This window comes from Stigmatopora nigra, chromosome 9, assembly GCF_051989575.1.
Source record: "Stigmatopora nigra isolate UIUO_SnigA chromosome 9, RoL_Snig_1.1, whole genome shotgun sequence".
NCBI classification, from domain to species: Eukaryota; Metazoa; Chordata; class Actinopteri; order Syngnathiformes; family Syngnathidae; genus Stigmatopora; species Stigmatopora nigra.
In genome coordinates, this window is record NC_135516.1 from 9,461,542 (window position 1) to 9,488,246 (window position 26,705).

Here is a 26,705-nt window from a genome sequence, read left to right on the forward strand (position 1 = left end):
TGTCAAATGTGAAACAATCTTGAAAGCTATCCACCATGATGGGAAACAGAATCTCCTGTTATCAACATCATATCATCTGTGCCCAGAAGACCAAACAAAAGCAAGGTAGAGCAGCAGCAGTCGCACAAAGAACAATGAATGGCTGATGATGACAGCGTGGATGAAGATGATAATAAACGCCCAGAGCTCACTAGGAGTTTAGAGGAAGGTTATCATCAAACAGAGTTCATGGTTTACACACATCAGCACTTGGGTGACATCGCTGATACACCGTTTTTCAGCATAAACATTGGGGGCGACATTGGGAACAGTTCTACACTAAGCACTTGCATATGTAAATCTTCACCCCATTTTTCTATTCATTATATATTACTGGCAGGACTCCAGACCTCCCAGTCAGAAAAACCTATAATAAAGAGGACTGTGCATAAACATAGAATTGGAATTCTATTATTTTCTAAAGTGTATTTAAGTTTAATGTGACAGCACCTAGTATGAATGAATGAATGAGTTTAGATAATTGAAAACTCAAATTAATAGTCAATTACTATACACAAATATACACAGAGTCACATCCTATTTTGACTATTATCCTTAATCACAAATGAGGTTATTTCCGTATTGTTTCCCTTTACTTGAACAGCAGTGCGAGTAATATTTACTCAATACACAAAAGCTAAGAACTCGCTAGTACTTGCAACTGTGAATAATGTCTCCCAAAGTGTATATATCAAAACGCAATAAGATTTGCTCCAATTTCCAGACGGTCACTCCAGAATATTAACACTCACCTCTTTCATAGCAGACATCTTGACGGCCTCAAAATAGTGAAGGGGTGCATGTGGCCTGTTCATATCGTAGCCGAACCCAGCCACCGCAACCTCGTCGCAGTTATGTAGGGCCATCGTTATGGCAACCGTGCCTAAAGTTGGAATATTCTGTCGGCAAACACAAAACACAAATTCCCCATGAACCACAGAACATTTGGAAAAAATGTCACTTGCTGTGCAGTCTAATTTTCCTTACTCAAGGTTTCTTTATAAGCCTGGCGGGCCACTGAGCTTCTCTTGCCATTTCATTCAATTGCAACGTAATTGTGTTTGTCCCTTGGAGTTATGTTCCTACAATGGTGACATTTTTTTTATACAATCTTAAAATAACCCCTAATAGTGATTAATCCAACCTTTCTGTAACAATACATTTATTTTTGGAGCTTAATCCCTATCCTTACTCGTGTCTCTGCTTCTACAAGCCAACTTTGAAGACCAAGTGATTAACTATTACCTGTAAGACGTGACCCCTTCTACAAGGTTGAACTGTGCTTCCTAATGGCCTCGGGCTGCCTTAAATCGGGTAAAAGGGCGGTTGCAGATTCTGTGTGTGTTTTGTTGAAAGAAGAAAGAGTGGAAGCGAGTCCCCATTTAAATCATTACCCTGATTTGCAGCCCTCGGGGTACGACGTGGACGTGAAGAAGCAGCTGGCCAACCCCCTACTGTGTGCTCTAATACAAATCAATGTGCGTAAACAGGTAGGACTAATCAAGCCACTCATTTATTTGCACATGGATAAATATACAGTGCAACGGTCCGACGGGCCGGAGAAAATGGACCAGAGCATAAGAGCGAGCAAACAGTACAATGCTACTGCTAGGAAATACAAATGCGCTCATACAAATGAGGACAAACACACGCCCACCGGATGGCCACATGTTGAACACATGTTACTACCATAAGAGTTGCAGTGAATGAACCTGTTTCGGCGCGCGTCGACTACAATAGACGTCGAATCCGAGGCATTTTTAGACTTCAAAATAGTTTTTACCAACTTTTAGTTAACAGTGCTGGACATCCAAACCATTTAGATTGGAAGAAACAACTGAATATACTAAAAGATGAGCACTCCAATAGTCAGTTCATACACTTGCAGTTGTCCGAGTAGTTTTGATAAACTCATGTAAATTCACAGTGGCAAGATGAAAAACGTCAAATGAATAAATGTCTACCAATGTCAATGACGCATTCATCAATTTGGATAAAACGTTTACCGTAAATAGTTTGTGGTGAATGAAAAAGTGTATTGATTCATTCATAAGTATTGCTTTACCCCTGTGCCCCCCCCCCTATTTTTGTTCTTTAACTTCCACACCAGGTGGGAACATTTTGTGCTCTAGTGACTGCCAACTCTCAATCGCTTTAAGAAGGTAGATACTTTTACAATTTTCCAGGCTTAATGCTGTTAATTCTTGACTGCTGGCTCATCATGGGGTTGCAAGTGTGTGCCTGTATGCGACTTACCCCTTTTCCCATTATGCCATTGTTAAAGGGCAGGCCTATGAACTGGAGGGATGCCTCCTGGACGAAGTAGGGGTTGAGGATTCTCATCTCGCTGGGCTCACGAGGGACATGTTGGGCCACGGGTTTCCAAAAACCCTCCACACCTCGCTGGGGTGATCCAGACAAAACAATAAAAGGCATGTTAGAGGAATAGCTTGAGGACAGAACAGAAGCAACTATCATAAATTGTTTCCTTACTCATGTGGAAAAGCTACAAAACTACCACTCATGCTGGATTTGGGATTGAATTCATAACAAAAGATCTTAAAAGGTGCTATGGAGTTTACCACATTGTAGTTATATCACCCAAAACAATTCATCAGGCAATTCTGGTTGTGACATCACAACCAGAATGGATAACCATATCGACCTATGGTTAGCAAGGCAGCTAAGGATCTAATTCAATTTGTTTCCGTTACCCTTACGGGTGGATTTGAATATATATTTGAAAAAGTTTCCATGTGGATCAAAATATCTGAAAAAGCATCAGTGCCAGAATGTTCATCCACAGCAGAAGGGGGAAAAAAGAGCCACCTGATTGGACAAAAATCATTTCCCCTCCAAAATAATAAACAAAAATTCCGAGACAACAAACCAGAGGGGCGTGATTGACTTAACCAATAGTGTGAATTCCTAAAAAGGAATAAAGATACACTAGAATCACCTGTTCAAATAGTGCTGGCTGGGCTCGGCACGGCTACCTTTGATACATCCATAAATGACTGTGCTTGTCATGCGTGTGTGTGTGTGTGTGTGTGTGTGTGTGTGGCAGAGGCAAACAAGTCTGCTGGATTCAACAACAGTAGCGGCTCTTTTTGAACGTAGGCCCAAGTCTGCTTTTGGCAAGCCGTAACAGGAACAAGAGCTCATCTCTCCTGTCAACACAGCTTGTGTTTGCCACAAATCTATTTAGCTATGTGTACGCTCAAAGACGCAAGGTTTTCTTTATTGTTAGAACAACTAAATGACACGCATGCTAAACACGCCTTGATTTTGCACAGTGATGCACTGAATTGTCCATGAACTTCAAGAAAGAGTGGGATTGTTTTGATGGTCTACATAAAACGGACTCTAAAAATCACCCATTTACAAAGTTTTGAGTGAAAAGTGTTTTTAGGAATCGGAGGATTAGACAGTGAAATGAGCCGAAATGACTCGAAGGAGGAAGTAAAGTGCATCGTTTTCAGTAGAATCTTTGAATCTAAAATGTTACTTCCTGTATGGACACGCAATATTTTGTGCCCCCAGGAATCCGTGATTCCGCACACTTTCAATTAAAACAGTGAGTGTATATAGGGCCAGGTTTATTATGTATTATGTGTGTGTGTGTATGTTACCTGTAGTTTTCAACATGTCGCGGTTGAATAGCACACGCCAAACACAGAAAAGAAACTGCTACTAATTGCCTGAGTAAATATTTACATTTTTTTTCCCTAGCAGTAATGTTCACAAAACAAGTGGATCATTTACACTTGGTTTTGATGCTATCGTTTAAGTCAATGTTGCGCACTTTATAAGTAATGCAAATAAATCTGCGTGTGATGTTTATCAGTTTGTCTATCACTTAATTTTGCCAAAACCATTTGATAAAATGAGCATAGTCACTTTTATGATTTCCAGTTCAAGACGCTGCTCTCCATAATTGCTTTGTGAAAAACATTTTAAAGTACACTCCAAAAGTTTTCCATTAAATCTATGTAGCCACAATGAGGTAAATGAATGTTGTACATTCCATCAAGTTGTTCTTTTTTTTCTATTCAGGAGTTTAGTGAAAACACCTTAGGCAAGATTGAATGTAAGAGTAATTAATCATTGGTGGAAAACCAGAAAGTGAGAAATGAATAAGGCAATAGAGTCTTAAAAGTGACTGCAGTAAAAGTTAAGTGTGGTCATTGGCATAGTTTATGGCCGACGGTTACTAAGTTGCACTAGGCTATACTACACCTAAAAAGCATCAGTGTTGGAATCAGGAATCTCAATTTCTATCCAAAAAGCACAGCTGTGTGGTATTTGCATCAAGACTCCTTAACATTAGAGGCGAGCGAGTAGTACCTCAAGTACTGTTCCCTCTATTGATTTTTTTGTTGCTGTGATTGAACAATTGTTTGAAAATTACAATAAGTAACATTGTGACCAAGTATAGTTTAGTGCCAATAGATTTTTCTTTAAATTACACGTTATTCCAAACTACATTTTGTAAAAGTTTAGCTAAATTCTAAAAAATAAAGCCTAGAACAGAAAAAATGTTTACAAAAAACAACAACAACAAAAAACACTAAATTAGGCACCTAGTCACGGGTTTAACTGGTAAGTCAAAGCACTGCTGCGTTATCAACAGTTCAGTAAGCAATATTAAAAGGGTTAAATGTAAGTTCTTGCTTCCATCGAGCTGAATAGAAGCGAGGCAAGTGGGAGCAGCGGTCGAGAACCTTCTGACAAAGAGCCTTAAGGGAACAGGATGTTGCCTCCACTTGGCCTGACTGCTTTGCTCTTGGAGGAAAAAAAAAAAACGAATGAATCGCCGCGGTGCCAGTGGCATTTGAAGCGAACACACGCAGTTACAGGAAGCTGAACCAGTGGAGTTTAGATCAGTCACTCTGGCACACATGCTCAAAAGATGCACATTAGACTACAGTTGTAATTTGGGACTTGGTCACCAAGACACTGTTGGAGAGGAAATTGCCGTCTCTCACGTCCTGCAACTGTTTACGGTAAAATAGGCCTTCATTAGATTACGGGTGCGTCTCTGCTTTCCAGTAAAGCACCTGTTAAAACAAGCTCACTCGGAATGGAAACATAAGACGGAAAATTACAATTTAAAATCTAAAAAACTGAACGGATTAGGCTGCCCTGTTAATTCTTGTACTGTAAACATAGCTGGAAAGCTGCCATTTTTCTTCCTGGACAATAAATCGATCTTAACACATGAGGCAACTGTTGATTTTTATTTTTTAAATGTATGTCAACTACAAGACTGGCTTTACAAATGTTCAGTCCATTTGTAGGGAAAATCACAGCCTTAGAAATCATCACTAAAGATCTTAAAGCTCAGGATTAAACTGAGATTTTGTCAAAGGGCGAAGAGACCTCGTATAAGTCAGGAAAAGTGGGGGATCAAACGTGTGTTATGGGAAGGAAGACTCAAGTAATGGAGTGCTAAAATGGAAAATGGGCAGCAAACCACAATGGCAAATCTTTTCCTTTTTTATCTTTACTATGGCACATGCCATTACAGGAATCAACATTTTATAATAGTGTAACTGCCCCTGAAAAATATTGCCATTAAAATGCAATTCATTAATTTAGTCATCATACACTGTCGGTAGAATTTGGATTTTACGTCCTACGCTGTCAGTGGCATTCAATAAATAAATGAGTGTCCTCGAAAGGACAGTTTGTAAATGTCAAATCTAAACGGGGACAAGGAGGGGGGGGGGGGGTTGCATTAAATAAAAATGCCTCAAATGTTCATTTTTTGGTCAGCCATCCGAGATGAACACAAAAGCACGGCAAAGTCAAACCCGATGACTAGCGGCTAAGTAAGACAATGACGGAAGCGGCATTATATGCACCATCCTTATAAAAGAATAGTAAATGGGCCCTACACAAGCTTTTATAAGCAGTGTAGGGATAAAAAGGCCTCACAGATCCCCCTCTAGCTGTTATTCTTCAGATTTTACTCAGAAAAACTTTGATGAATTGACTAATGTGAAGCAGTTCAAAGCAACATGAAGGAAAGCTCTTTCTCTGAAAAGCAACGGAGGGATGCCATTTAGCAATTAACTCATTCAGCGTACTCCGTGGCAATGGGCATCCAATTCCTTCTTTACAGGGAGGAGCTGGCACAAAACTAGCAAAGTGTGAAAGAGAGCTTGTAACACACAATAGCATCCACTGCATGTTTACATTTCCAAAGCATTGGCGACTGTTGGGTGAGTCAGATTAAATAAAGCCAGGATAACAGCCTTTACAAGATCCAAATTCCTCTCCAATTCCAACTAAGACTGAAAACTGACTTTTTGTCATATATAAACATATTGTTACCGCAGTAACACAAGTTTTGTTTTGGAAAAAGTCTCACCCAATAAAAACATACTTGGATAGGTTGAGTTGTCAATTGATTTTAAGTGCATTTAGATTAAACTTGACAGGACTGATCAATGAATATATTGCAAAGGCTTCAATAATGCCATTTCATTTGATTACACACAAACAACATTTAGAGCTTTTACTGACTCATAACAAATGTTGACGGTGCTCAAATCTTAAATGAAACTTTGTGATTCTTTTAAACCTTGGAAATAAATTAAAAATTTAAAGCCACGTCGTTTTTGATGGACAGCTGCCATCTATTACTCCTTTCGCTGAATACATCCCTTTAAGGCTGTATTAAACGTCCCATTGTCCACAAAATAATCTAAGTGACTGTGAATGGGGAGGATATAAAGCCATTAAAAAGGTATTGTCCGTTAAAATCATTACACTCAAATAGATAAGGAGAGAATAAAAGGGAAATCAGACTTTGCCGATTTCAAGCTTTTCAAAATCTTGAGAATCTGACCGAGTAGAAAGCACAAAATTGAACATCAGCAGGTAAACGAGAGAAAAGAAAGGCTTGCATGCTAACCATTGTTCCCCTGTCCATTAATCACTCTTCCTTTAAAGAATTTAAACCTCTCAACCATAGTAGTTGACATTCACGATGCCCTCTTAAGGATTTCCTAGTAAAGGAATGTACAGAATGTAATCGGAGGATAGGCTGCCATGTTTTGCCAAAGGCAGAACCTAACTCAAAATGCTCCACCTGAGCAACACTATGTGTCTACATTTGATCCTTCTTACAGTATTTGTCATATAAAAACACCCCACCTGTAATTTAAATTGTCAAATATTTGCCGCCAAAAAGATAAAAAACCTGGTGATGATCTGAAATGTCTTCTTACCAGTCTCTCTTTGAAGACCATCTGTCTTAGCCACTTGAAGTCCAGTGGTTTAAAGGCAGAAAAAACAAACAGGGAATCCTTTTCGTACTGTTCGGGCTTCTGAATGGCTCCCTCTGGGTATGTAATTCTCATTGTAGTTTTGGTCCCGACATCCCTCCAGTAGCCAGCCACCGGGGCTTCATTCAATCTGGAACAAAATACAATAAGGGACTACGAGTCTCAGACTACAATAGCTAGCAACCATGAGTCTCAATATTTTTAACCACCAGGGTACAGAGCCGTTTTGGCGATGTAGGTCTTACCTGACTACGACATCGTAGTCATCTATACGGGATCCCAGAGACTTATTGGACAGAATACCTCCATTGCCCACAATGATGCATTTTTTACAGCTGAGACTGAAAGATAGAGGTCAAGGATTACAAACAAAGAAAGCCTATTTTCTAACAATATTCATTTACCTGTCCAGTTCATCTCCCAGTCCAAAGTTTTTGGTGGTAGTTAAAATGCTGTCGATAATTCTCTCTGTGGAAGAAAGAAAAGAAAAGCATGAATACATTAACTAGGTATATTAATTGCCTTGGATTAAAATTCATGCTTAATTGGTTCGAGCACTCCTGAGAACATGAACCAAGCAAGGTGAGGTATTCAGTTATTATGCTCCTTATACTTGAATAACTACAATAAAAGCATTCAATCAATCAATTCATCAATTCCCCGACCTAAGAAATCGATGTGGCTTTTACATATCATTTTTTAGTTTCATTTCATTGCTGATCTTACAACAATGTTAAGCATTTTGAATGATCTTGTGTTGAATTAAGCTATATATATTCAAATTTGACTTTACTGGTTCACAGTGCATTTGATGCTTTTTAGAATATTCATTCTCCAATACCACTACATGACTGGGAGTCAAATTGGATCAGTGGTCTTTTGTTGTCAATGGGAGAAAAAAGTGTTTGTGGGGGGTATTGGGAACCTAGAATCCACCCCAACAGGATAAAAGCACTCGAAGAGGAATGCCTTTTTCAAACAAGTGTGTGTTAAGCGGGGCGATGGAGCTCGTCTCCCCTGTATGGCGAGAACCCCTCTGATCACAGGGTGAGGAACGGGGATGTTTAGCCATAGCACACATTCCTACCGCGTTTGACCGTGTATTATGAGAGTTTAATATATTCTCCCTCTCTTTGACCATGTTTAGGGTCGTCATGCTTAAAATTCTTCCACCCGTAACATCCTAATATACCAGATCCGTTTAACCCCATATAGAGCACATAGTGGAGGACCACACCTGGACCCAGGCGGGTAGATCTCACTTTGCAAAGGATGACATGATAGCTAATTGGTAAGTACCGGAATGTAAACATTTCTGTTGAGTATGTCTGGTTGCAGAGAAAAAGACAAATGGCTGTAGGTTGTCAAATGTCAACACTACTCTTGAATGACAAAAATCTTTTAAATACAACACAGGAGGGGTTGGAAGTATCATGCAAAATATAAACACAGACCCCTTGCTGAAAGTGGCAAAGCCTAAACAACAGAGAAGAGTGAGGAAAGAAAGGTATTTTGTTCTGCACTTTTGCTAGCACTCTGATGTAAATTGACTGGTAACACGCTGTCTAAAACACCATTTCACTTTATCCTTCACGGTTCAAACTAGTATTGCACTGATACTAGTATTGCTAAAACTGAATTAAAATGGAATTATCATTTTTTTAACTACTAAGAAATGTCATAGCCATACAGTGAGAGTCTGACAGCAAATTAATGTTCTTTGTCAGCCTCTCCATTGGACGGCTAGCTCAAAGGCAGACAATGAGACAACAGTGTCTGGCCAAGCCATGAAAGCAATTGCTTTAGAGATTAAAATGACAGCAAGATTTAGTTGCAAATCATTTTTGTTCTCTTTAAAAAAAAATAATACAGTAAAGTATCACCAATGTCTAACACAATACAGCTGTACAGTATCAAGAGCCAAAAAACTATGGGCGCAACACTACTTTAAACTGGAGCAACTTAATTGATGTCATTAATATGAACAATTCCATTTCCCAGTGATGTGCGATTTGAGTCAAGAAAATACATGTGAGCATGACATAATTCCACTGCTACTGTTACATCCTGTTCTGACAGCCAAAAACAGCATGCGAGAAAGTGCATTCCACCGGGCTGCATCATTGGAAAACCATAACGTTGCGGCCCTTTTGGACAATTAATGAAATGCAGGTACTTTATTGTGGGAGCTGCTTATTTTAACATGTCATCAGGAGCATGCCCAGACGTTGCGTCAAAGCGCAAGCAGGCAAGTGGAGGTCGTAGAAGCAACAGGTTACCGCTTCCTCCACAATAAGACTATTAAACTGCTTTGTAGTGAAATGCAAGCAAAATATGCAGTTTCTTAATAAGCGGAATGCTTTTGATTATCCTGATTTTGTGCAGATGTTTCACATTCAGCATTCCAAATAAATAAAGTTTTGATGACTGATGGGATTTAAACGTTTTAGTCATCACATTTACTGTACCAATATTTAGAAGTACATCACTGAACATCAATGTTGCTCAATCAATTGTTACATGTTTTTGTATTCAAAGACTTTCATGTATCTTATAATCAGACTCAAATCATGTTAGCGGATGATGTCAACTCACTGATCTCAATCAGAAGGTTAAAAAAAGTAAACGGCAACATCAAAAGTGCAAGGGCATGATTTGATCAACATGAGAAACAGACTTCATAAGATACACAAAAATATGCCATGAAACAAAGTCCAAAACAATGACTATTTCGTATTCTTACCTTGGGTTTTGAAGCCAAACGGAGGCAAGTAATTGCTGACTTTAGTGAGACGTTTGAAGTTTTGGTCAAGAAACATGGGCGCTGCTTTCACGAACCTGTAGCAAAAGAGAGTGGGGGAAAAAAAAAAGATGAGGGTTTATTTTCTCAGGTGAATCTAAACATATTACAGTAAGAAACATTCTATCTGGATCATTTAATCCACAGTGACTCAATCTAAACACACTAGTCTCCTTTCTAAAGAGCAAATTGAAAGCAATTAAGATCTGTAAAATAAAACAGATACTGTAGCGGAAGCCAATTCTTTGAATTAAATACACAACCTGTAAATTCCCTAATTGTTTCTCCTTTATCCTTTGTGTGTCCCGCTGTGATGAATCGATACTGGAAAATCAAAGCCATTTCCTGATCGTCACGCCCCAATCCAGAACGCCATGATTCGGGTCGGTTCTTGCATTGGGGCCACAAAAAATAGATGTGTTTGTATGACCCAGGGCCGTTATGGGCAAAACAGCTTAAGAAGATGTTCAAATCACATTCTCCAATAGCATGCGTATGCTATTTCATTAGAATTGAAGCTGGATTTTCAACCAGCTTGTAGCCAAGCCACTAGGGTTCACAAAAACGATGTGTAGCTCAGCAGCACAATGACCAAACATGGCAGACATTAAGCAAAGGCCTCATAACTTCTCCTCCCTGGTTTCCTTTCCACACATCCTAATCTGTCTTTAGATAGCTTCATTACGCTTCAGCTTCAAAGTCTGCAACACCGAGAGGTCGACACGGGGGGGGGTGTAGTGTAGCCGACGTCTCCATTCCAGACCAGAAGACAGGGGAAGCTGCTTGTTGTTAAAAAGCTGAGGGCTCCCAACAGAGCCAAAAGGCGGCTATAACACATTGTCTTCATTTCCTTTCTAAAATCCATCTCTCACTGGCAGTATTTTTATAACCGTGTACCTTCAAGTTCACTGACAACATGTGATTAAATCCTCTATTCCTAATTGCTTGCGGAAAAAAACTATGGGCAAGTGTGGAAAATTATTGGATTGTAGAGTGTAATAGCGTCAGGAAGCAAACATGGAGGAAAGAAGAAAAGATTAGCAGAAGAGGTGATGGACCTGCCCGATAGAGGTTATGTTGTTTTTCCTAAAAGCTCCACCACCTATTTACACAATACACTGTAACATCTTATTGATTTTTTTTTTTTATTGGGATCAGCATCTGTCAAATATTAAACATACTGTAAATATTTGACACTCCTGGTGTGGGTAATGGCCACAACTTATGTTGTGACCAAACCTGTCCCAGCTCTTTGCAATTGCAGTGAATTGCAGGTCTGGGATTGTCAAAACTATTCCAAGCCTTTTTTTTAAAGACACTACAATTAAGCGTGGTGAAAAATAGTATACAACAACACATAACAGTCATAACTTCAAAATTCTCGTCATCTTAACTCTTTGACTGCCAATTCTTCAACTGCTGCCACCCTGTCTGTTCAAATGGTTTGGGCATCTACTAGAAATGAACTCATTTAAATTCATAGCGGAAAGATGAAAAGGCTGTTTAATAGTCTCAGCCTATAGATTGAATGGCAATGAACGAGAAACAAGGCCGCCGCCAAGAAATCAAAGAAGGCGATGACATCACAGAAAGTTGTAGAGGATTCTTTAGGCTGTGTGGGTTTAGGGTAGAAGGAAGCGGGTGATGAGTCATGGTCCGGCAGACAGGAAGTTGGTTGGTGTAGTTCACAGAGAAACCCTGTGAAGATCCAGGACTCGATAGCAGAAAGATGGGGGACCTTGTATTCAAATGACAAAGGTTCTTCTGTGTCAAAGGGGGATTACGAGGATAACAGTAAAGTCCTGTGGTTGGACCAGATGATAGAATCGTGACTGAAACTGGGGAACATTGAACAGGAATGTGGGAGTTTCTCTGTTATATCCCAGAAGCGCTTCGGGCACTGCAGTCTGTGCATGACACTATGCACTACTAATCCCCCCTCCTCCCAAAATGACATGAAATTAAAACCATCTCGTTTATAGCTCTTTTGAAATTCAAACCACACTTGTTCTATATTTGTCACACACACACAAATGGCATTTCCTCTCACCTTGGATAGATGGCTGTCATCTTGGCTGCCGCATATCCTGGCTTGCACACACCTTCGCTTAGATTGCCGTACTTGTACGCCAACTCCGGTGGCCTGTAAGCGCAAAAGTACACATTCATCAGTTCCACGACGATCGACCATTATTAATTACAAGGGGACACATTTCCGAGCCTCCAAAGCAAAGATGTCAAACAAGCCACTTGAGCGATGCTTAGGAAGTTGAAAGAATTCCCCGACAGGTCAGCATGTCACGTGACAAAGCAGAGAAGCCTTGTAAAAATAATCAAGATGGCTATGCTAAAACTGAAACCTTTGCACTGATGGATTCTGTGAATCCAGTTCAAATAAACAAGGAGGGGAAAGCCACAGAGGCCCAAAATGCCACAGTTAGCAGAAGCGGCAGCCACCGTTCACATTAAATCTACAAATCTTCCAAACATATTTCAAGTACAAAATTAACTTTGCCATGATACACTTCCGTTATAAAGACAGACACCGACGTGTCAAATAATGGCCTACCCAACACTGTTAAAATCGATAATAACCCTAGAACAAATGATGATAGCCTATGTTGTCATTGTTATTTGTAGTTAATGGACTTTATTTTATTTTAAAAAGGCAAAAAAATAGAAGAAAAATGATGTACTCACAACTTTGCGTCCAAATTCAGCAAAAAGCCCTGCTTGTCATACACTGGAAGAGATAGACACAAAAAAAGGAATATAATTTTTCTTAGCTGGAAAGTGGCAGAAACACAATGGGTTAAGTAGCTTTTATTCATTGGTGATGGTAAACTGTCTACCAGCACTTGTACTAGTTGGACACAAACACTGATTTTAAACAATAGCACTAGAATTAAAAGGATTAAGATACACAAGCAAAGTTAGTGAGAAGCCAGCCAAAACAATCTGTCCAGTCTAAAATAGAGTGAAGGGGGGAAAAAAGGGATTAGCGTTCACCTATGGACAACCAAACTGGCAGCCAATAGGTGCCTGCTATGGAGTTGAGGGCAAAGCCATTTGGAAGACAGAGAAACAAAACAAAAAGAACAATGGAAATATAAGGGTGTCCCAAAAATGGATTCACAGGAATTTTAATTTCCAAATCTATATACATTTTAGTCATTTATCGGTTTAACAGTCAAATAGCACTCATTTCTTTTAACCTTATTACCATTTCCAACCAAAATAAGGATAAAGGGCAATTAAAATGAATCTATTGAGCTTTCTGTGTGTACATTTCTCGAGACACCCTTTTATTTTGCTGTTATGGCGTGTACATTAAGGAGAGACAAGGTCTAAAGCCCACCGCACAGCGACCTGGACTGAACAACGGAGACAGTTACCAGCTGTTCATAGGCGATTTAAAATATTGAATAAAAAAACCTTCAGGTTTACTACACCATTGCATCAAAGACTGATCCAGTCACAATGGGAATATAATGCAACGAGAGCATCCCAAATGATGAACAGACCTCTGAAGAAAATGTGGTCATTTATGGAAAGCTGCCGCCATCAACCTGCTATCCAGAGTATTGCATTTAAAAGCCGACTATCTCTGGCTTTAAGACGTTTCAGTAAAACCAGAAAAATATAAATGATTATACTTGATGGGTTATATTGTACCGAAGCCTATTGTATTCTCTTTATAAATACATTTTATAAAAAAATTAAAAACCCTGGACACCAAACTTGTTTTTTCTAAATAACACTAGGAATGCAATATGCTTCATACAAATAATCAAACGACTTAGTATATTAGTAAATACAAATGGAAATATATGGGAATTAACATTTAACCTATTACTTTTATCCAGGGAAAATCAGGCCTTTTTCTATTGCCCTATCTCTGCCTTTATTTTTTATTTTTTTTTAGACATGGGCAGAAATCTAAACAAAACTAGTCACCAAACGCCGCAAGATAGTTCAGTTTGGCCACGTGGCTTAGTTTGCAGTGGGCCTAGGACCACCACAATGTACCCCACCAAGCCGTTAGTGTCAAGAAACTAGTACAACAAAACCATCAGGTAGACAGTCAGCTCAACCACAATTCTCAATCTTCAAACATCATCAAAATTGTTACCATCTCAAGGATTGCCATATGAAATGTGACCAAAAAAATGAACTAACTCTAAAAGACAACACTGAAGAAAAATAAACCACTGGTTCCTTTTGCCAGGATACAACTAATGCAGCGTTTTATGATAAACATACATACTATGATATCACACTTTGCAACGTCGAACCCATGTACCGCTTGTAACAAGGTAAGCATTAGTGAGGAGAAGAAAGAGCAAAATATTACGCCTGTGGTTGTGGAGTTGGTCTTGACAAAGAAGCTGAAGGAGAAAGATAAAGACAAGCAAAAATTGGAATGCATGAGAGCTCTCTAGATCGGCCGGAGGATGAGGGCTTCTACCAAAGCAGCCATGATGACAAGTTTGAGTGTATGCACAGGGTTAGTTAGGGCTCCCTGGACATAACACTGGAAACAGCAAAAGCCGTGAGCTTGTACAAATGATGTACAATTTAATTAAACCCATCGTGCATTTATAGACTGCATTTGATGGATATAGACAGTAGAGGGCGGGATTTCTATACATGTGGGAAAAGACGAATCAGAACTTATTTAGGATTTGGATCCAATTGATAAAATGTTACATCTATCAAAGCGGAATTCAATCTTATCCCGTCTGTATTTTCAAACCCTTTTTTTCTTTGTGCGTGTTGAAGTGATTTCAATATTTTAGTCAGGTTTGCTTGTTTAGAAAAGATTTTCATGGGAGGCTCTTCGATGGAGGGGGGGGGGGGGGGGGGAAGAGGAAGACCAAGTTGAATGAAGGTAAAGAAGGTTGACTTGGTGGAGCTGCAGATGTACCTGAGCCAACTATTCTTCCCACGGAGATATCCGTTTCCAGTTCTGAAACACAGAAGGGTTAGTTAGCAGCATTCGAGGGCAGTCTTTGTTTAGAAGCATTTGACTTGAAAATGAAGGTAGGAGAACCAAGAACCAAACAAGCACGCAGGAAAGGAGAAAGATGAATTAGTTGATTCTGAGGCTAAATTGTCAACGCCCCGTGATTTATTCAAAGTCAGAAATGAAATGGAAACAGCATTAAATCCAGAAACACACTCGCTGTGCTTTTAGGATATTATTGCAGCTGTGTGTCAATGCAATGAACACACACACACACATTTGGGGTAAGAAAATGAAAGGTAAAATGAATGTGAAAAAGGCAAAGCTTTTTAGTTGATCAGTTAGCATTGATTGGTACTCCATTGGTAATCAACCACCACCTAGCAGCCCATAGGTTGACAGTCATTCCGTTTTTTTTTTTTAATAGGCGGGCCCGCTACCTGCAACTCTTTTCACTTCATTGCCGTTAGTGAGGACAACAGTTGTGACTTCAGCATCAAGCTCTGAAAACAAAAGGGGGTTAAGATACTGAAAATAGTTGCTGCCATACCGCTGTGAGGAAAAATTGTGCCATACAGTTGGTAGGCATTAACACGTGCACACGTAAGAGAGGCAGTGGAGGAGAGAATGACAGGTAGAAATAGGCAGCCTTTAGAATGATAAGATAGTAACACGGCCAGATAGGAATTGAGTAGAAAATAAATAAATAAAGTCGGACACAACGTTGCACAATCGAAAACTGTGACACTGTGTATCCAGTTATGAAGGTCCACAAAAGCTTGGAACCTTAAATTCCCACAATGAATAAAATAGGCATCAAAAATTCTTTAGTAATATTTTTGACCATCTTTTAATGAAGTAATTGGATGAATTGGAGATAAAACGTTGGACACTGAACCTATCTACGAGAACCCCCGTTGCATTCCGGGATTAAATTAAACTAGTTTGTTGCTTCCCGGCCAATTCTATGGATTGCCTCGGTCACCGGATGTCTGCTAAGTGGTTAGACGTGAATTGAAAAGAGCGTTTTTTCCTTGGAAGTCGAGTGATTTTCAAATTGCAGCAAAACTAGTAGCCAATGAGTGTTCATGAAAATGAAACTTGTGACTATCAGGAGACTTTAAAATGACTTTTCTGATTTTTAAGTGGTGGGGATGGAAAAAAAAAAAGATTATTACTCCTCCAGCCAAATTGTCTGCGAGGGGTGTGTCCTATATGTACACTATACGTACTACTATATGACTGCCGCATCCACTGAACAGAGCACTATTTGTTCTCCTAGGAACTCACTGGAAAAAAAGGTATACTATGCACAACAACATTGTATCTGAAGCAGGAATATCTTTGAGATAAAAAGAAAAAGTAGTTACAGCTAAGGAAGAACCGGGGTTGCCATACAATAACAATATTGAAATATAACGTAAGGAACATTTCAGGTTTTTAAGGTCGACTTGACAATAAACAGAAATTGTAGTACATTACAGGTATACACAATGAGTTAAAGTATTTGTTCAGCAAAGTATCTTGCATAATCTGAGAAGCATTTTACTGTGGGTGCATCTACGTCATTTCTAATTTTGCCGCACCTCGCAGTGCTTGATTTAATTTTAAAAAAAAGATCATGAAGTGCTATTATTGCTGAAACTATTCATGACAAAGAATGAGGAAGGACAATCCCTGGAGGAGAAACAAGCTTTGTGCGATAAATTACAGCAGGTTCTTTGGAAAGTTAACCTATCTCACAGGCCTTAGAAACCACTAAAAAAAAAATCGGAGAACATAATATGTATAAATAGGATGGGTTATGGTTGTATGGTGGAATGAGTGGTAAGCACTGGCCACATCAACTAAGACCACTTATGGTCTGGGGCAGGAAATATGGTTTTTCTATTAGTAGAGAAACAGGCAATGTGATGGAGCCCTATATGGCATAAACATCTTATCCATTAGCAGTCATATGGATCCATTCCATTGGAATTTAGACAATGCCTCCCATTAACACTTGCTACACACAAACCTTATTTAAGGTTTTTTTTTTTAACTAAATAATTGGCTGCGATTAACAGATGCCCATTTGGACAAGGAGGATGGTATCAATTGCAGCCAATTTTTCAATTCCTGCCAACCCTACCTGTCCAAATTGGATTGGACGTCTATCGTCGTCATTGACATTGAATGATGACGAGTTCAGTGACACTCCAGTTCAAATAGCCTATGGCAGAAGTGTGTTAAATACAATTTGCATACATAAACAGGCTCTTTTCTGTATTTTTAGACTTATTTTAATTTTCCATTTTTCATACAAATGTAAACCGTTTACCGATTCAATGCCAAATAAAATGGGCACATTTTTAGTCTTTTTTTTCATATGCATACAGCATTCTACCTCAAGCTACATCGTTCTATAAATTAAATGTGTATACTCAAAGTGCTCCACAAAGACCGAAGGGTGCGAAAAAACTGCTTAATCAAATACTTCTGCCTTCAATCCAAGGTATTAAAGCACAACACTAGAACAATTCGGTATTTGCATGCTTTTATTTTTTTCAAGGTTAAGATCCTTTAAGGAAGGTAAAACTAGCCTGAATTCCTGATACAAACAAGCCACAGTAACAGGAAATGGGAGGCGGGAGGAAAAAAAAAAAAGCTTTTTGCAGATCAATCACGACAGAATTTGAGTACTAATCGAAAATTTCCGGGCAAGCCCAACATAATTAGAAAAACAGTGTCTTGATAAAAAAAAGACAACATGGCACACCTATTACAGCCGTTGCAAACATCTGGTTTATCTGCATTAAGCAGCTGTCAAGTGTATCTTTATCGCTGCCAACGATATTTACAAAGCCAAGATTATTGCAACGGTTTCAGTGTGGCTTACAGATCAGATGGGTTTTCCTAGCTAGATACAATAGGAATAAATACGTCCACTAATTCCATCCAGTAGTGAGTACACAACATTCAGTCTCACAATTTTCCACATGAAAATATGAAGGCAGCACTTCAAGTCAATAATGAGAGAGAGTGATTATTTCCAAGTGATCCTCTTTAGTGAGACAGCAAAGTTTAGACGACCAGAGTAGAAGCCTGAGGAGATTTGCCACCTTGCTCTCCGACCTTTAAAGCAAACATCTGGCAACGCAAGCCTACGGATAGTATTAACCGACGAGTCATTTGCGTTTTTTTTTCTTTCCTATAAGCAAAATGATCAGATTAAGTCTGTTTAATCACAAATGATTACGGTTAACTCATTGGGCAGCATTGATAATGATAGAAAAATCAGATCTGCTCTAAAAACACACTGTATTTGCATATATTGAATCCATAGCATTAACTACACTTAAACTAAAGTACTATACGATATTCCTACTGTTATTCCACTTTAAAATGTTATCACTAACACAGTGCGATGCCAGTATTACTTCTTTATTCATTATTTTGCTGTGTCTTTATATTGTTTTTTGAAAAATGTCTTAAACAGGCACCAGCAATTTTGTTGCTGGGCAAACAAAATACATGACAATGTCTAAATATCATGCACAAATCATTTGTTACTCAGAAGCAAAGATAATTTTTTAAATCACCCTGGGTGCATTTGCGTGGAAAAACGGCAGTAAGGGAGGAAACATTCCTTATTAATCCTTTAACTAATCCAAAGTAGTTAAGCCTTCAAATGGAGAACTCCTGCCCTATAGGGAAAACATAAGGCCAGTCGGAAGACATTTGGGGCAGAATGTTAATTTAGGCTAAAGAAAAAAGACATTACATTTTTTTTTAAGTTCATGAGTAATCTAAAAGCCTCCTCTGCAGGTTATCAATAGCGGTTTTAAAAAAAATAGCCTTGGAAAGCCATTAGCTGTGATCTTTTAGTTTCTATTTAAAAGGCAGGGACATAGATAATCCATTGGGTAGTAATAAAGTATTCCAAATAACCACCTAGATTCATTCTAACAGCCCTAATGAGAGAAATGCATTTCATTCCTTTAAATCAGTCAATTGGGAATCTTCTGTTCACAATTGCATTTGTCTTGGACCAAACTAGGGAATCATATTTACGAGCGGAAATCTCAATAAGTCATTTCCTGTTAGCGATTGCGAAGCTAGAGGAAACAGAACCTTTCTTGCGCAATTTATACGCTGCTAGTACCCTCAGTTATCACAACAAAGCCTACACTTGAGGAGCAAATTAATAAATTGAATGATTAGGCCATAAAATAAGACACCAGACTGAAACACATGGACGACGGTCAATCAACATCCAGTGGGAAACAAGCAATATCAAAACAAAACAGAAAGAAAATGGCGAGAGACTTCAAATATGAAGTGGGGTTACATACAAGTCAGAAGAAAACTGTGACTTACGTGGCTTCTGGCCCCATACGTTTAGATGTAGCTTCCCTGATGAGTAGTAAATAAAGACGAGGACCAGCATGGGGCAGAGGATGAACACCAGCTTGTGTGTGGGCTTCATGGTCTTCATTCTAATGGCACTATCCAGGTCATCACCTGCACGACAAATGTGTTTCATTTTCGGAAAATCAATGATAAAGGTAATATGGTAATCTCTTGAATAATTCAAAAATTGCAATTTTTGAACCATTTAGCTGCCTGATGCTGTGACGATATTTCCTTCTGAAAAATTGCATTTTACTTCCAACTTTCCATTTTTGTTTTCTTTGCATAATTTATTGTTTTTTGTGGAGACCATTTCCCATTCAAATATACCAAAATGAACAGAGTTAATTGCCATATTTATTCAGAATATTTTTTTTTTTACAGAAAAAAAAACTTGTTGGAGTTTAAAAGCCAAAAAAAGCCCAGTAAAATGTTCTTCCGCGTTTGTCTTTTGTTTACATTCGAACAGCTGTCTAGCAGAGAGTGCTTATTTCTTTAAGCTGGTGAAAGATGGCAGCACCTGACAAACTCTAAACATCATGCACCCCATAATTTACTTAAATATTTTGAAATATAAGGGGAATTCAATGAAGAATTGGAATGCAAATCCTACATTATGCACATTGGCTTCTCAATGGTTAACCAAGGACAGCATATTGGCAAACTGCACAAATAAATCCGCAGCTCATTCTGGGTGTGACATCATCATCTTTTGCTTGGAGTATTTTTAGTGGCTAGAACAAAGGTAGCTGAGTTAGTACAGAATTAAGCATTTTCTGTCACTTTTTAATGGATTTGAATCAAAACAATATACATCCCTTCAGTCTAGTATTTCATCAAATATATTTTGCCCACTATAGTGTCCCACTGTCCCTAAAAGGGTTCACAGAATTATTGAATGTGCATATCCCTATTTTTTGTTAATCATTGGCTATGATTGATTATCCTCAAATGTCAATACATTTTAATCAAGTTGACGCTTAAGACTTTTAACCCTTTTGTAAGTACCCCAAATAAGTAACTATATCTTCCTCATTACGAAATTTAACATCTTTATTATTATTATCATTCCTTGTCTTTATACATAATTATAAATACACTTAATTAATACCCTAATGAGAATAGTGAAAAATAACACAAGAAAAAAAATAAAAGTACAGTGCTTAAGCCCAGGATATCAGTCAAAATTGTTAGTGTTTTGATTTATTTATTTCATAGTATTTGACTCCTTGTATTCAATTGAAGGGAATAGAAATTCATTTAAACAGAGCAGACTCATATTTCATTGCCATTGACGGCGCATAACGTCAAATCAATTTTCTAACGCCCCCCCAACAGCAGTGAACGAGTTCACCAGAAAAATAAACAAAAAATGAGTTTACAATTTTATTCTTGTGTCACATTCTTCAAAAGCAGAAACACCACAATTGAAAGCACATCCAAAACGAGAAGAAACGACACAGATTCTATCTGAACAAACATAACGGAACTTTACAGTCCCCCAGCACAACACGTCAGCTTCTCTCCATCACGCCGCAAACCGGAAAAACTGCCATGATTAATGATGCCTTACTAATATTTAAACCAGAAGAACCTCGGGGCTACCAAAAAACGAGACTTTCTGTTTTGCTTTTTTTGCAGCAAACGTCCCTAACCAAAATGCTAGCTTCACCATGCTAACCGAGGCAATGAGCCTCCATAGTAGTCGCCAGGCCTGCAATAACAACCACAATGTGGCCGCAACGCTTCAATCACAAACCGGCCAGGTGCACATACAAACAATCAGGGTTAAGGAATTGCACTTGTCATTAAAAATATCTTTTTTTTTTAAAAACTGTACAAAGATGATGCAAAACCCCAAACGTAGATGCACCACAACCCCCTCCCAAATCACGTTTTAAAAAAAGCCAGTGTTGATTCTAGTTCCTCATAAAAAAAAAAGAATGCATTTACCTCGTTTCCTCCTTGAAAGCCTTTCGCTTCTTTAAGACCGATATCCTCCTAATGGTTGTAATGGATGGGGTGATAAAACGAGCGTGTTCCTTTTCCCCTCCAGGCCATGACGGTGAAACCCGAGAAAGTAACCCGAGGGAGCAAGAAAAAGAAGAATGCTGCGTGGCTGCACCGTTCGAACTTGCACACATGAAGTCGGCCAAGCGTGGAAGAAGCAAGCCGGGGGAAGATTGGCGTCCACCCCCGGAGTAGCGGCGACACTGTCGGTCACCGTCGCTCACATCAAGCGTCTCGGGAAATGAAGGAGTTAGCAGGAGAACCACCTCCTCTTTTTCATTCTTCTCCCAACCCCTTCTTCCTCTTTCGTTCTTCTCCTCCTCCTCCAATGGCTGGCTCTTCGTCCGGGGAGGGGGGTTTCACACGGTGCGACCCTAACTCAAATTATAAGCATATATTGGATTTTTCACTGGAATTTTTGTTTTGTTTTTGCATGTCATAAAAATAAAAGTCCAGACGACAAAAATAATAATACTCAGTAGGGTGAAGCAGTGGATTATTTAAACATACAGTCAGACCTATATTTACAAAAGTGAATAACCTTATTAATAAAGATGGAAAATACCCTAAATAAAAATAAATTAGTCAATTGAAAGATCATTTGTGAAAGCACCATGGTTACCAAATATTTACATATTCATTTTAGAGCATTTTAAGTTCTATTATTCCAGAAATTTTGTTTATTTTTAGCTATTTTTTCCATGTAATGTCCCATATTATTTTATTTTGTCTTCTTTTTTGCAAATATTTGAAGGTAGTATCTATATTTTACTACTATTTACGCTTTAAGGAGCACCTCCATTTCATTGTACAATTATGCAATGCCAATGAAAGCATCCATTCATGCAATTTTGAGTGCTACTCTAACAACCAGTGAGCAACAGTGCAAGTAACTAAACTAACTTGTGCTGACTTGCACACAATGGAAAGACTTGCAATTTGATCGATATTGAGACCAAACCAGTTGCGACAAAAATCTTTCCAGTGACAACTTTAGGCCTGTTGTTGTAGTCATTTGTCTTGTGTTATTTTAGTCGCCTCATTGAATAACATTTTTTAAAAAGTACAAAATAAAAACAGACATTGGCAATATGTTGGGTGAGTCTGGGTGTGGTGGCTTGTACATGCCATCTGGCTTGACAGAAACATGTGTTTACTGAAGAAAAAAAAGAGTTCCCACATAAACTGATAAGGTAAACATGTTAAAATGGGTATAAAACAAAGCCTGCCACAAAAAAATGGATACTCAATTAACCCTTTCAAGGAATGTGGTACCTACGAGTGAGCAAGTGACTTGGGTCATTGAAAAGATGTCCAATCTATTTTGACAGAGTGGTGAATTAAATTGGTTAATTAAACATGTGACACGTTTTTTACAGTATCGTGTGGCAAATACCTTCACGCACACAAATCCATACCGCTATTTCTCACACATCGCTTAACTGGGTTCAATTCCTATTAACGGCCATGACATAAAGAGGACCGAGTTACAAGAGCCCAAGGGCGATCAAGGATACGGGAGCCAGTCAGTCTTCCACACATTTGCGTGTGGCACAGAAGCAAGCTGATCTATAAATATTCAATCAAGCCGGAAACATAATCTGTTCAACCACTCTTCTCCATTCTCCATTTTGCAGATTGTCCACCAGCACAAACCAGGCGAATAGCACATGCAAACATGGATGCACTACAAACAAATACAAAAATCTGTGAATAAAAGCAATAAAGTACAAATATTTGACTAGAAAGTTGTCAAAAATGTTGAGATTCCATAGTATTTAAATGAGAACCCTATTAAGGGATGAATAAAGTTCATTTTGTACCCTAAACAGTTATAAAATAATGTCTTTTGACTGATTTTTTTGTAGATATTACTGCTTTCATATCCTGGTCATTGTAGAAAATACATAATATCAAAAAATTGAAATATTTCACCCTACCTATAGTTTTACATAATTTGAAATTATCACTGCTTCTGTTAATCCAGCGCAGTTTCTTATCTAGGATAATTTATCTTTTCTGTTCATCGTAGATAAGGCTGATTGGTCGCGAGCACAAATAACAAACGCCTCAAAGTACAATCTGTGAGTGACTGATAAATTCCTCTTTATTGCGCCGTGGTAATTTATTGGTGCGATTACGTAGGATTGATGAGATTATGACAATGGTTCGCTGACTTTCAAATGTCAAGTAGCGCTAGTTTTAGCGTGAGTGTTGCAGCCCTTGCCTCGTCGTTGTGGAATTGTGTAATTAGAGGCTAGGTGTGTTTTTGTGTGCTGATACTGGCATTTAAGTGGGAAGCCAAGACGGAACCTTGACAACCTCCCCACCCCCACCTCCTTTCATCCCTGTGTGTCCGGATACAAGTGTTTGGTCGGCGATATTCTGGGTGAAACATACTTGGGGGCAAAATATGTGCAGGCCACATCTAGTACTGCAATTGGATGTCAAATGAGAGGATGCAAAATATCCACCCCGCCACCTTTGGGCCTCGTGTTTAAGACCACTGCTAACAATAATTTTCTGTGTGGACGGCAAAAAAACCCAAAGTCAAGTTGCTTGAGAGTAGTAGCATGAAGCGGATTGAGGACATTATTATTAAAGTATGGAGGTTATTGGGGCTGCTTTGTAACTCGTGGCCTGGCCATGTTGTTGGGTCTATAACTTCAAGATTCAAACGCAAGGGGAGTTAGGAGTTAGGCACACCAGGAAGCTGATTTGACGCTCCCTTAAAGGATTTTCAGTTGCTGGCTCCAAAATAATTCCTGTTTTTGTTCTAGGACCTTATCTGTAACCCCAGTGTTACTCTAATCTTGGCAGGCCCCAATATTAGGAACAAACATTCCCACATGAGACATTCCTGTGCGTCAATGCTGGCCGAGAATACCTCTTGGCTTGTTTGTTGACCATATCGAACCAGGCTTTGGTGTCCGGTCCACGATGAACAACATTCACCAGGTCGAACACAAGCACGCCAAGACAGATGAGTGAGATTTTGACATTTCTGCAGAAGGAGAGCACGGAGGGGAGAACAGACAAAAAGAACCAGACTGTTCTCCTTAGAAGAGCAGCAGCAATTCTTAAGAATCTGGGCCATCGTCATAATCATCATCATCATCATCATCGTCACAGTAGTGCCTAACAAATGTGGCTTTTAATATTTTGCTTTAGGGCAATTGCTTATAGCCACGCATGAGCAGAATCTTCCTTGTTTTTTGTCAACAGATTGAAGACTAATTGTATTCTTTCAGACATAAGAGCGCACAGGCTCCATCCCTCGTGATGGAGTGGACTATAAAACTTTGGAGGAACCCTGGGGCTTCGCGGCTAATATCTGTGGTAGCTTAATGTAGTGGTAATGACAGAAAAGCACATTAAAAGTAGACTACATGAGATGTGTTTTGGTTTAGATTTGAGTTAAGTCAAGAACAAATAAAGCAATTAGCAAATTTACAGGATATGTTTGTCATGTGACATTTTTGGGTGATGGGGTCAAAGGTCACACAGGTCGGGAAAAGCGATTTCAAGATAGGAGATTTTCAATATATTCTTCTAACATGAAATGGAAGAGAGACAGTAACATTGCAACGCTCAATGAAACATTAAAGCGGGCGCAAGTGGAAAGGCTAATGTTTAGCTTTGTTTGACACGTGTTATTTCCTAATCGGTCATTGAGTTGATCGAGTTCCAGGGAAAGAGGATGGGCTTCATATATCTATTGGAGTTACTTGTCTTGACAAGTATATTTGCTAAAAAGATCTCTGTGCTCCTGTACCAATATTTAAATCCATTATTTTTATCACTAGGCAAGACTTCAGAGAATAGTGCATAAATAATTACTAAAATATTGGCTTTTATTGACTTTTTTCTCTACTATTACGCATAACAAATCTAATTCTTTATGATTCCACCTGGAAAAAAGATCTTAAAAAGTTTGTTTATCCCTATAAATCAGGAGTGTCCAGCTGCTTGTGGGTTTCTATCATTTCATTGTCAAATTTAAGTGTGCCATTGTGTGTTTGGTGAATACACTTTGTTGAAAAACAACACTGCAACTCCTTCCAATTCGACACCAAAAACACAAAGTAACACGAGCCCTGTAACTTGAGCTCGATGCGACTGCTTTCTGACGGCTGCGGACACAAAAGACGACGACCATAAACCTAGAGGTGAAACCGGGGGAGCCGCACCTGTGTTGTCTCTAACAAAGCTGAGGGATTATCTGGGGACACACAATGAGGGGTGTATTGTACCTACATCCTTGATTAGAGCCTATCATGTGAATCAAGTCCTTTTTGACAGCTAAGACCAAACACACTGAAAGCATGTCAGGTGAGGTGTTGAGTCATAATAAACCACTGTGTACACAACAGTTTAGATGTGAACCGTTTTTTTTGGAAAACTGGTTTAAAAGCAGAGAATGATGCTGTTTTTCAGAATACGAAAAAAAATAAAGCATTTTAGCATAAACAATAAATTGGGGTCGTTACCTTGATCTGATGACTTGAATGGAAAGTCCCTCAGAATGAAGCCTTGAATTAAAACAAGAACCAAGTGGGATTTTTACTCCTTTGGCTTTTTCTCTTTTGGATCCTGGTTGGCAGTTAGTCCAAGTGTGATGAAAAGTTGTGACCTAATGTGAAGTTTTGGGAAAAAATGAGTCACTGTAAAATGGGATGTTTTCTGAACTGAATTTACAATGGTATATTTTAACCCCTCTGAAGCAAGAGGTTTGAGGAGAATGTTTTTGCACTTGTGGACAGGGTTGACAGCGCATGTGTCGTTAACCCTGCAAAATATGGGATCCGACTTGCTGTTATGATTGTCAGTCAAAGGCTGGACAAGCATGGAGGAGAGGTGATTGGCCAAGGGGATGGTATTAGTTACTCCTCTCAATTTGGACTCTATATATTTCAAACAGAAAAGAAATCTGACAACAAGCAAAGAAATCTTTTGGATTTACCAGTCGATCGCAATTGACATATTGGGTGCCTTTTTTATGATCTCTGCTATGAGGTCAAGTATTTACTTAGATTACCAACATCCCGTTGCGGTCATTAAACAGCTATGTGTGCTGTTCTTTATAATCCACAATGTTAACAGTTTAGATGACTATTAGCCTTTTTGTTAAAACAAAAGCAAGTTAAGATCCAATTTCATCGTCATACTGACCACAGGCTTAATGCTTCATTTGAGTTTTTTT

At 38.8% G+C, this 26,705-nt stretch overlaps 1 protein-coding gene across 4 annotated transcripts in view; it reads right to left on the minus strand.

Annotated features, from left to right (window-relative positions):
- Nucleotides 1-26,216, minus strand: part of st3gal3b (ST3 beta-galactoside alpha-2,3-sialyltransferase 3b) — a 29,986-nt gene extending 3,770 nt beyond the window's left edge. The window contains exons 1-12 of one of the 4 annotated variants that reach the window (XM_077724037.1): nucleotides 25,993-26,216; nucleotides 19,460-19,603; nucleotides 15,541-15,603; nucleotides 15,062-15,103; nucleotides 12,835-12,877; nucleotides 12,185-12,277; nucleotides 10,078-10,172; nucleotides 7,739-7,802; nucleotides 7,580-7,675; nucleotides 7,278-7,464; nucleotides 2,296-2,442; nucleotides 792-938 (exon numbers count right to left, since the gene is read on the minus strand). In XM_077724037.1, coding sequence (XP_077580163.1) covers nucleotides 792-938; nucleotides 2,296-2,442; nucleotides 7,278-7,464; nucleotides 7,580-7,675; nucleotides 7,739-7,802; nucleotides 10,078-10,172; nucleotides 12,185-12,277; nucleotides 12,835-12,877; nucleotides 15,062-15,103; nucleotides 15,541-15,603; nucleotides 19,460-19,577 — 1,095 coding nt within the window. In that variant the 5' untranslated portion in view covers nucleotides 19,578-19,603; nucleotides 25,993-26,216. Of the gene's footprint in view, nucleotides 1-791; nucleotides 939-2,295; nucleotides 2,443-7,277; nucleotides 7,465-7,579; nucleotides 7,676-7,738; nucleotides 7,803-10,077; nucleotides 10,173-12,184; nucleotides 12,278-12,834; nucleotides 12,878-15,061; nucleotides 15,104-15,540; nucleotides 15,604-19,459; nucleotides 19,604-21,445; nucleotides 21,904-25,992 lie in introns of those variants that run through there. The other 3 variants (XM_077724036.1, XM_077724038.1, XM_077724040.1) reach the window with 3 other exon arrangements.
- Nucleotides 26,217-26,705: the final 489 nt, after the last annotated feature.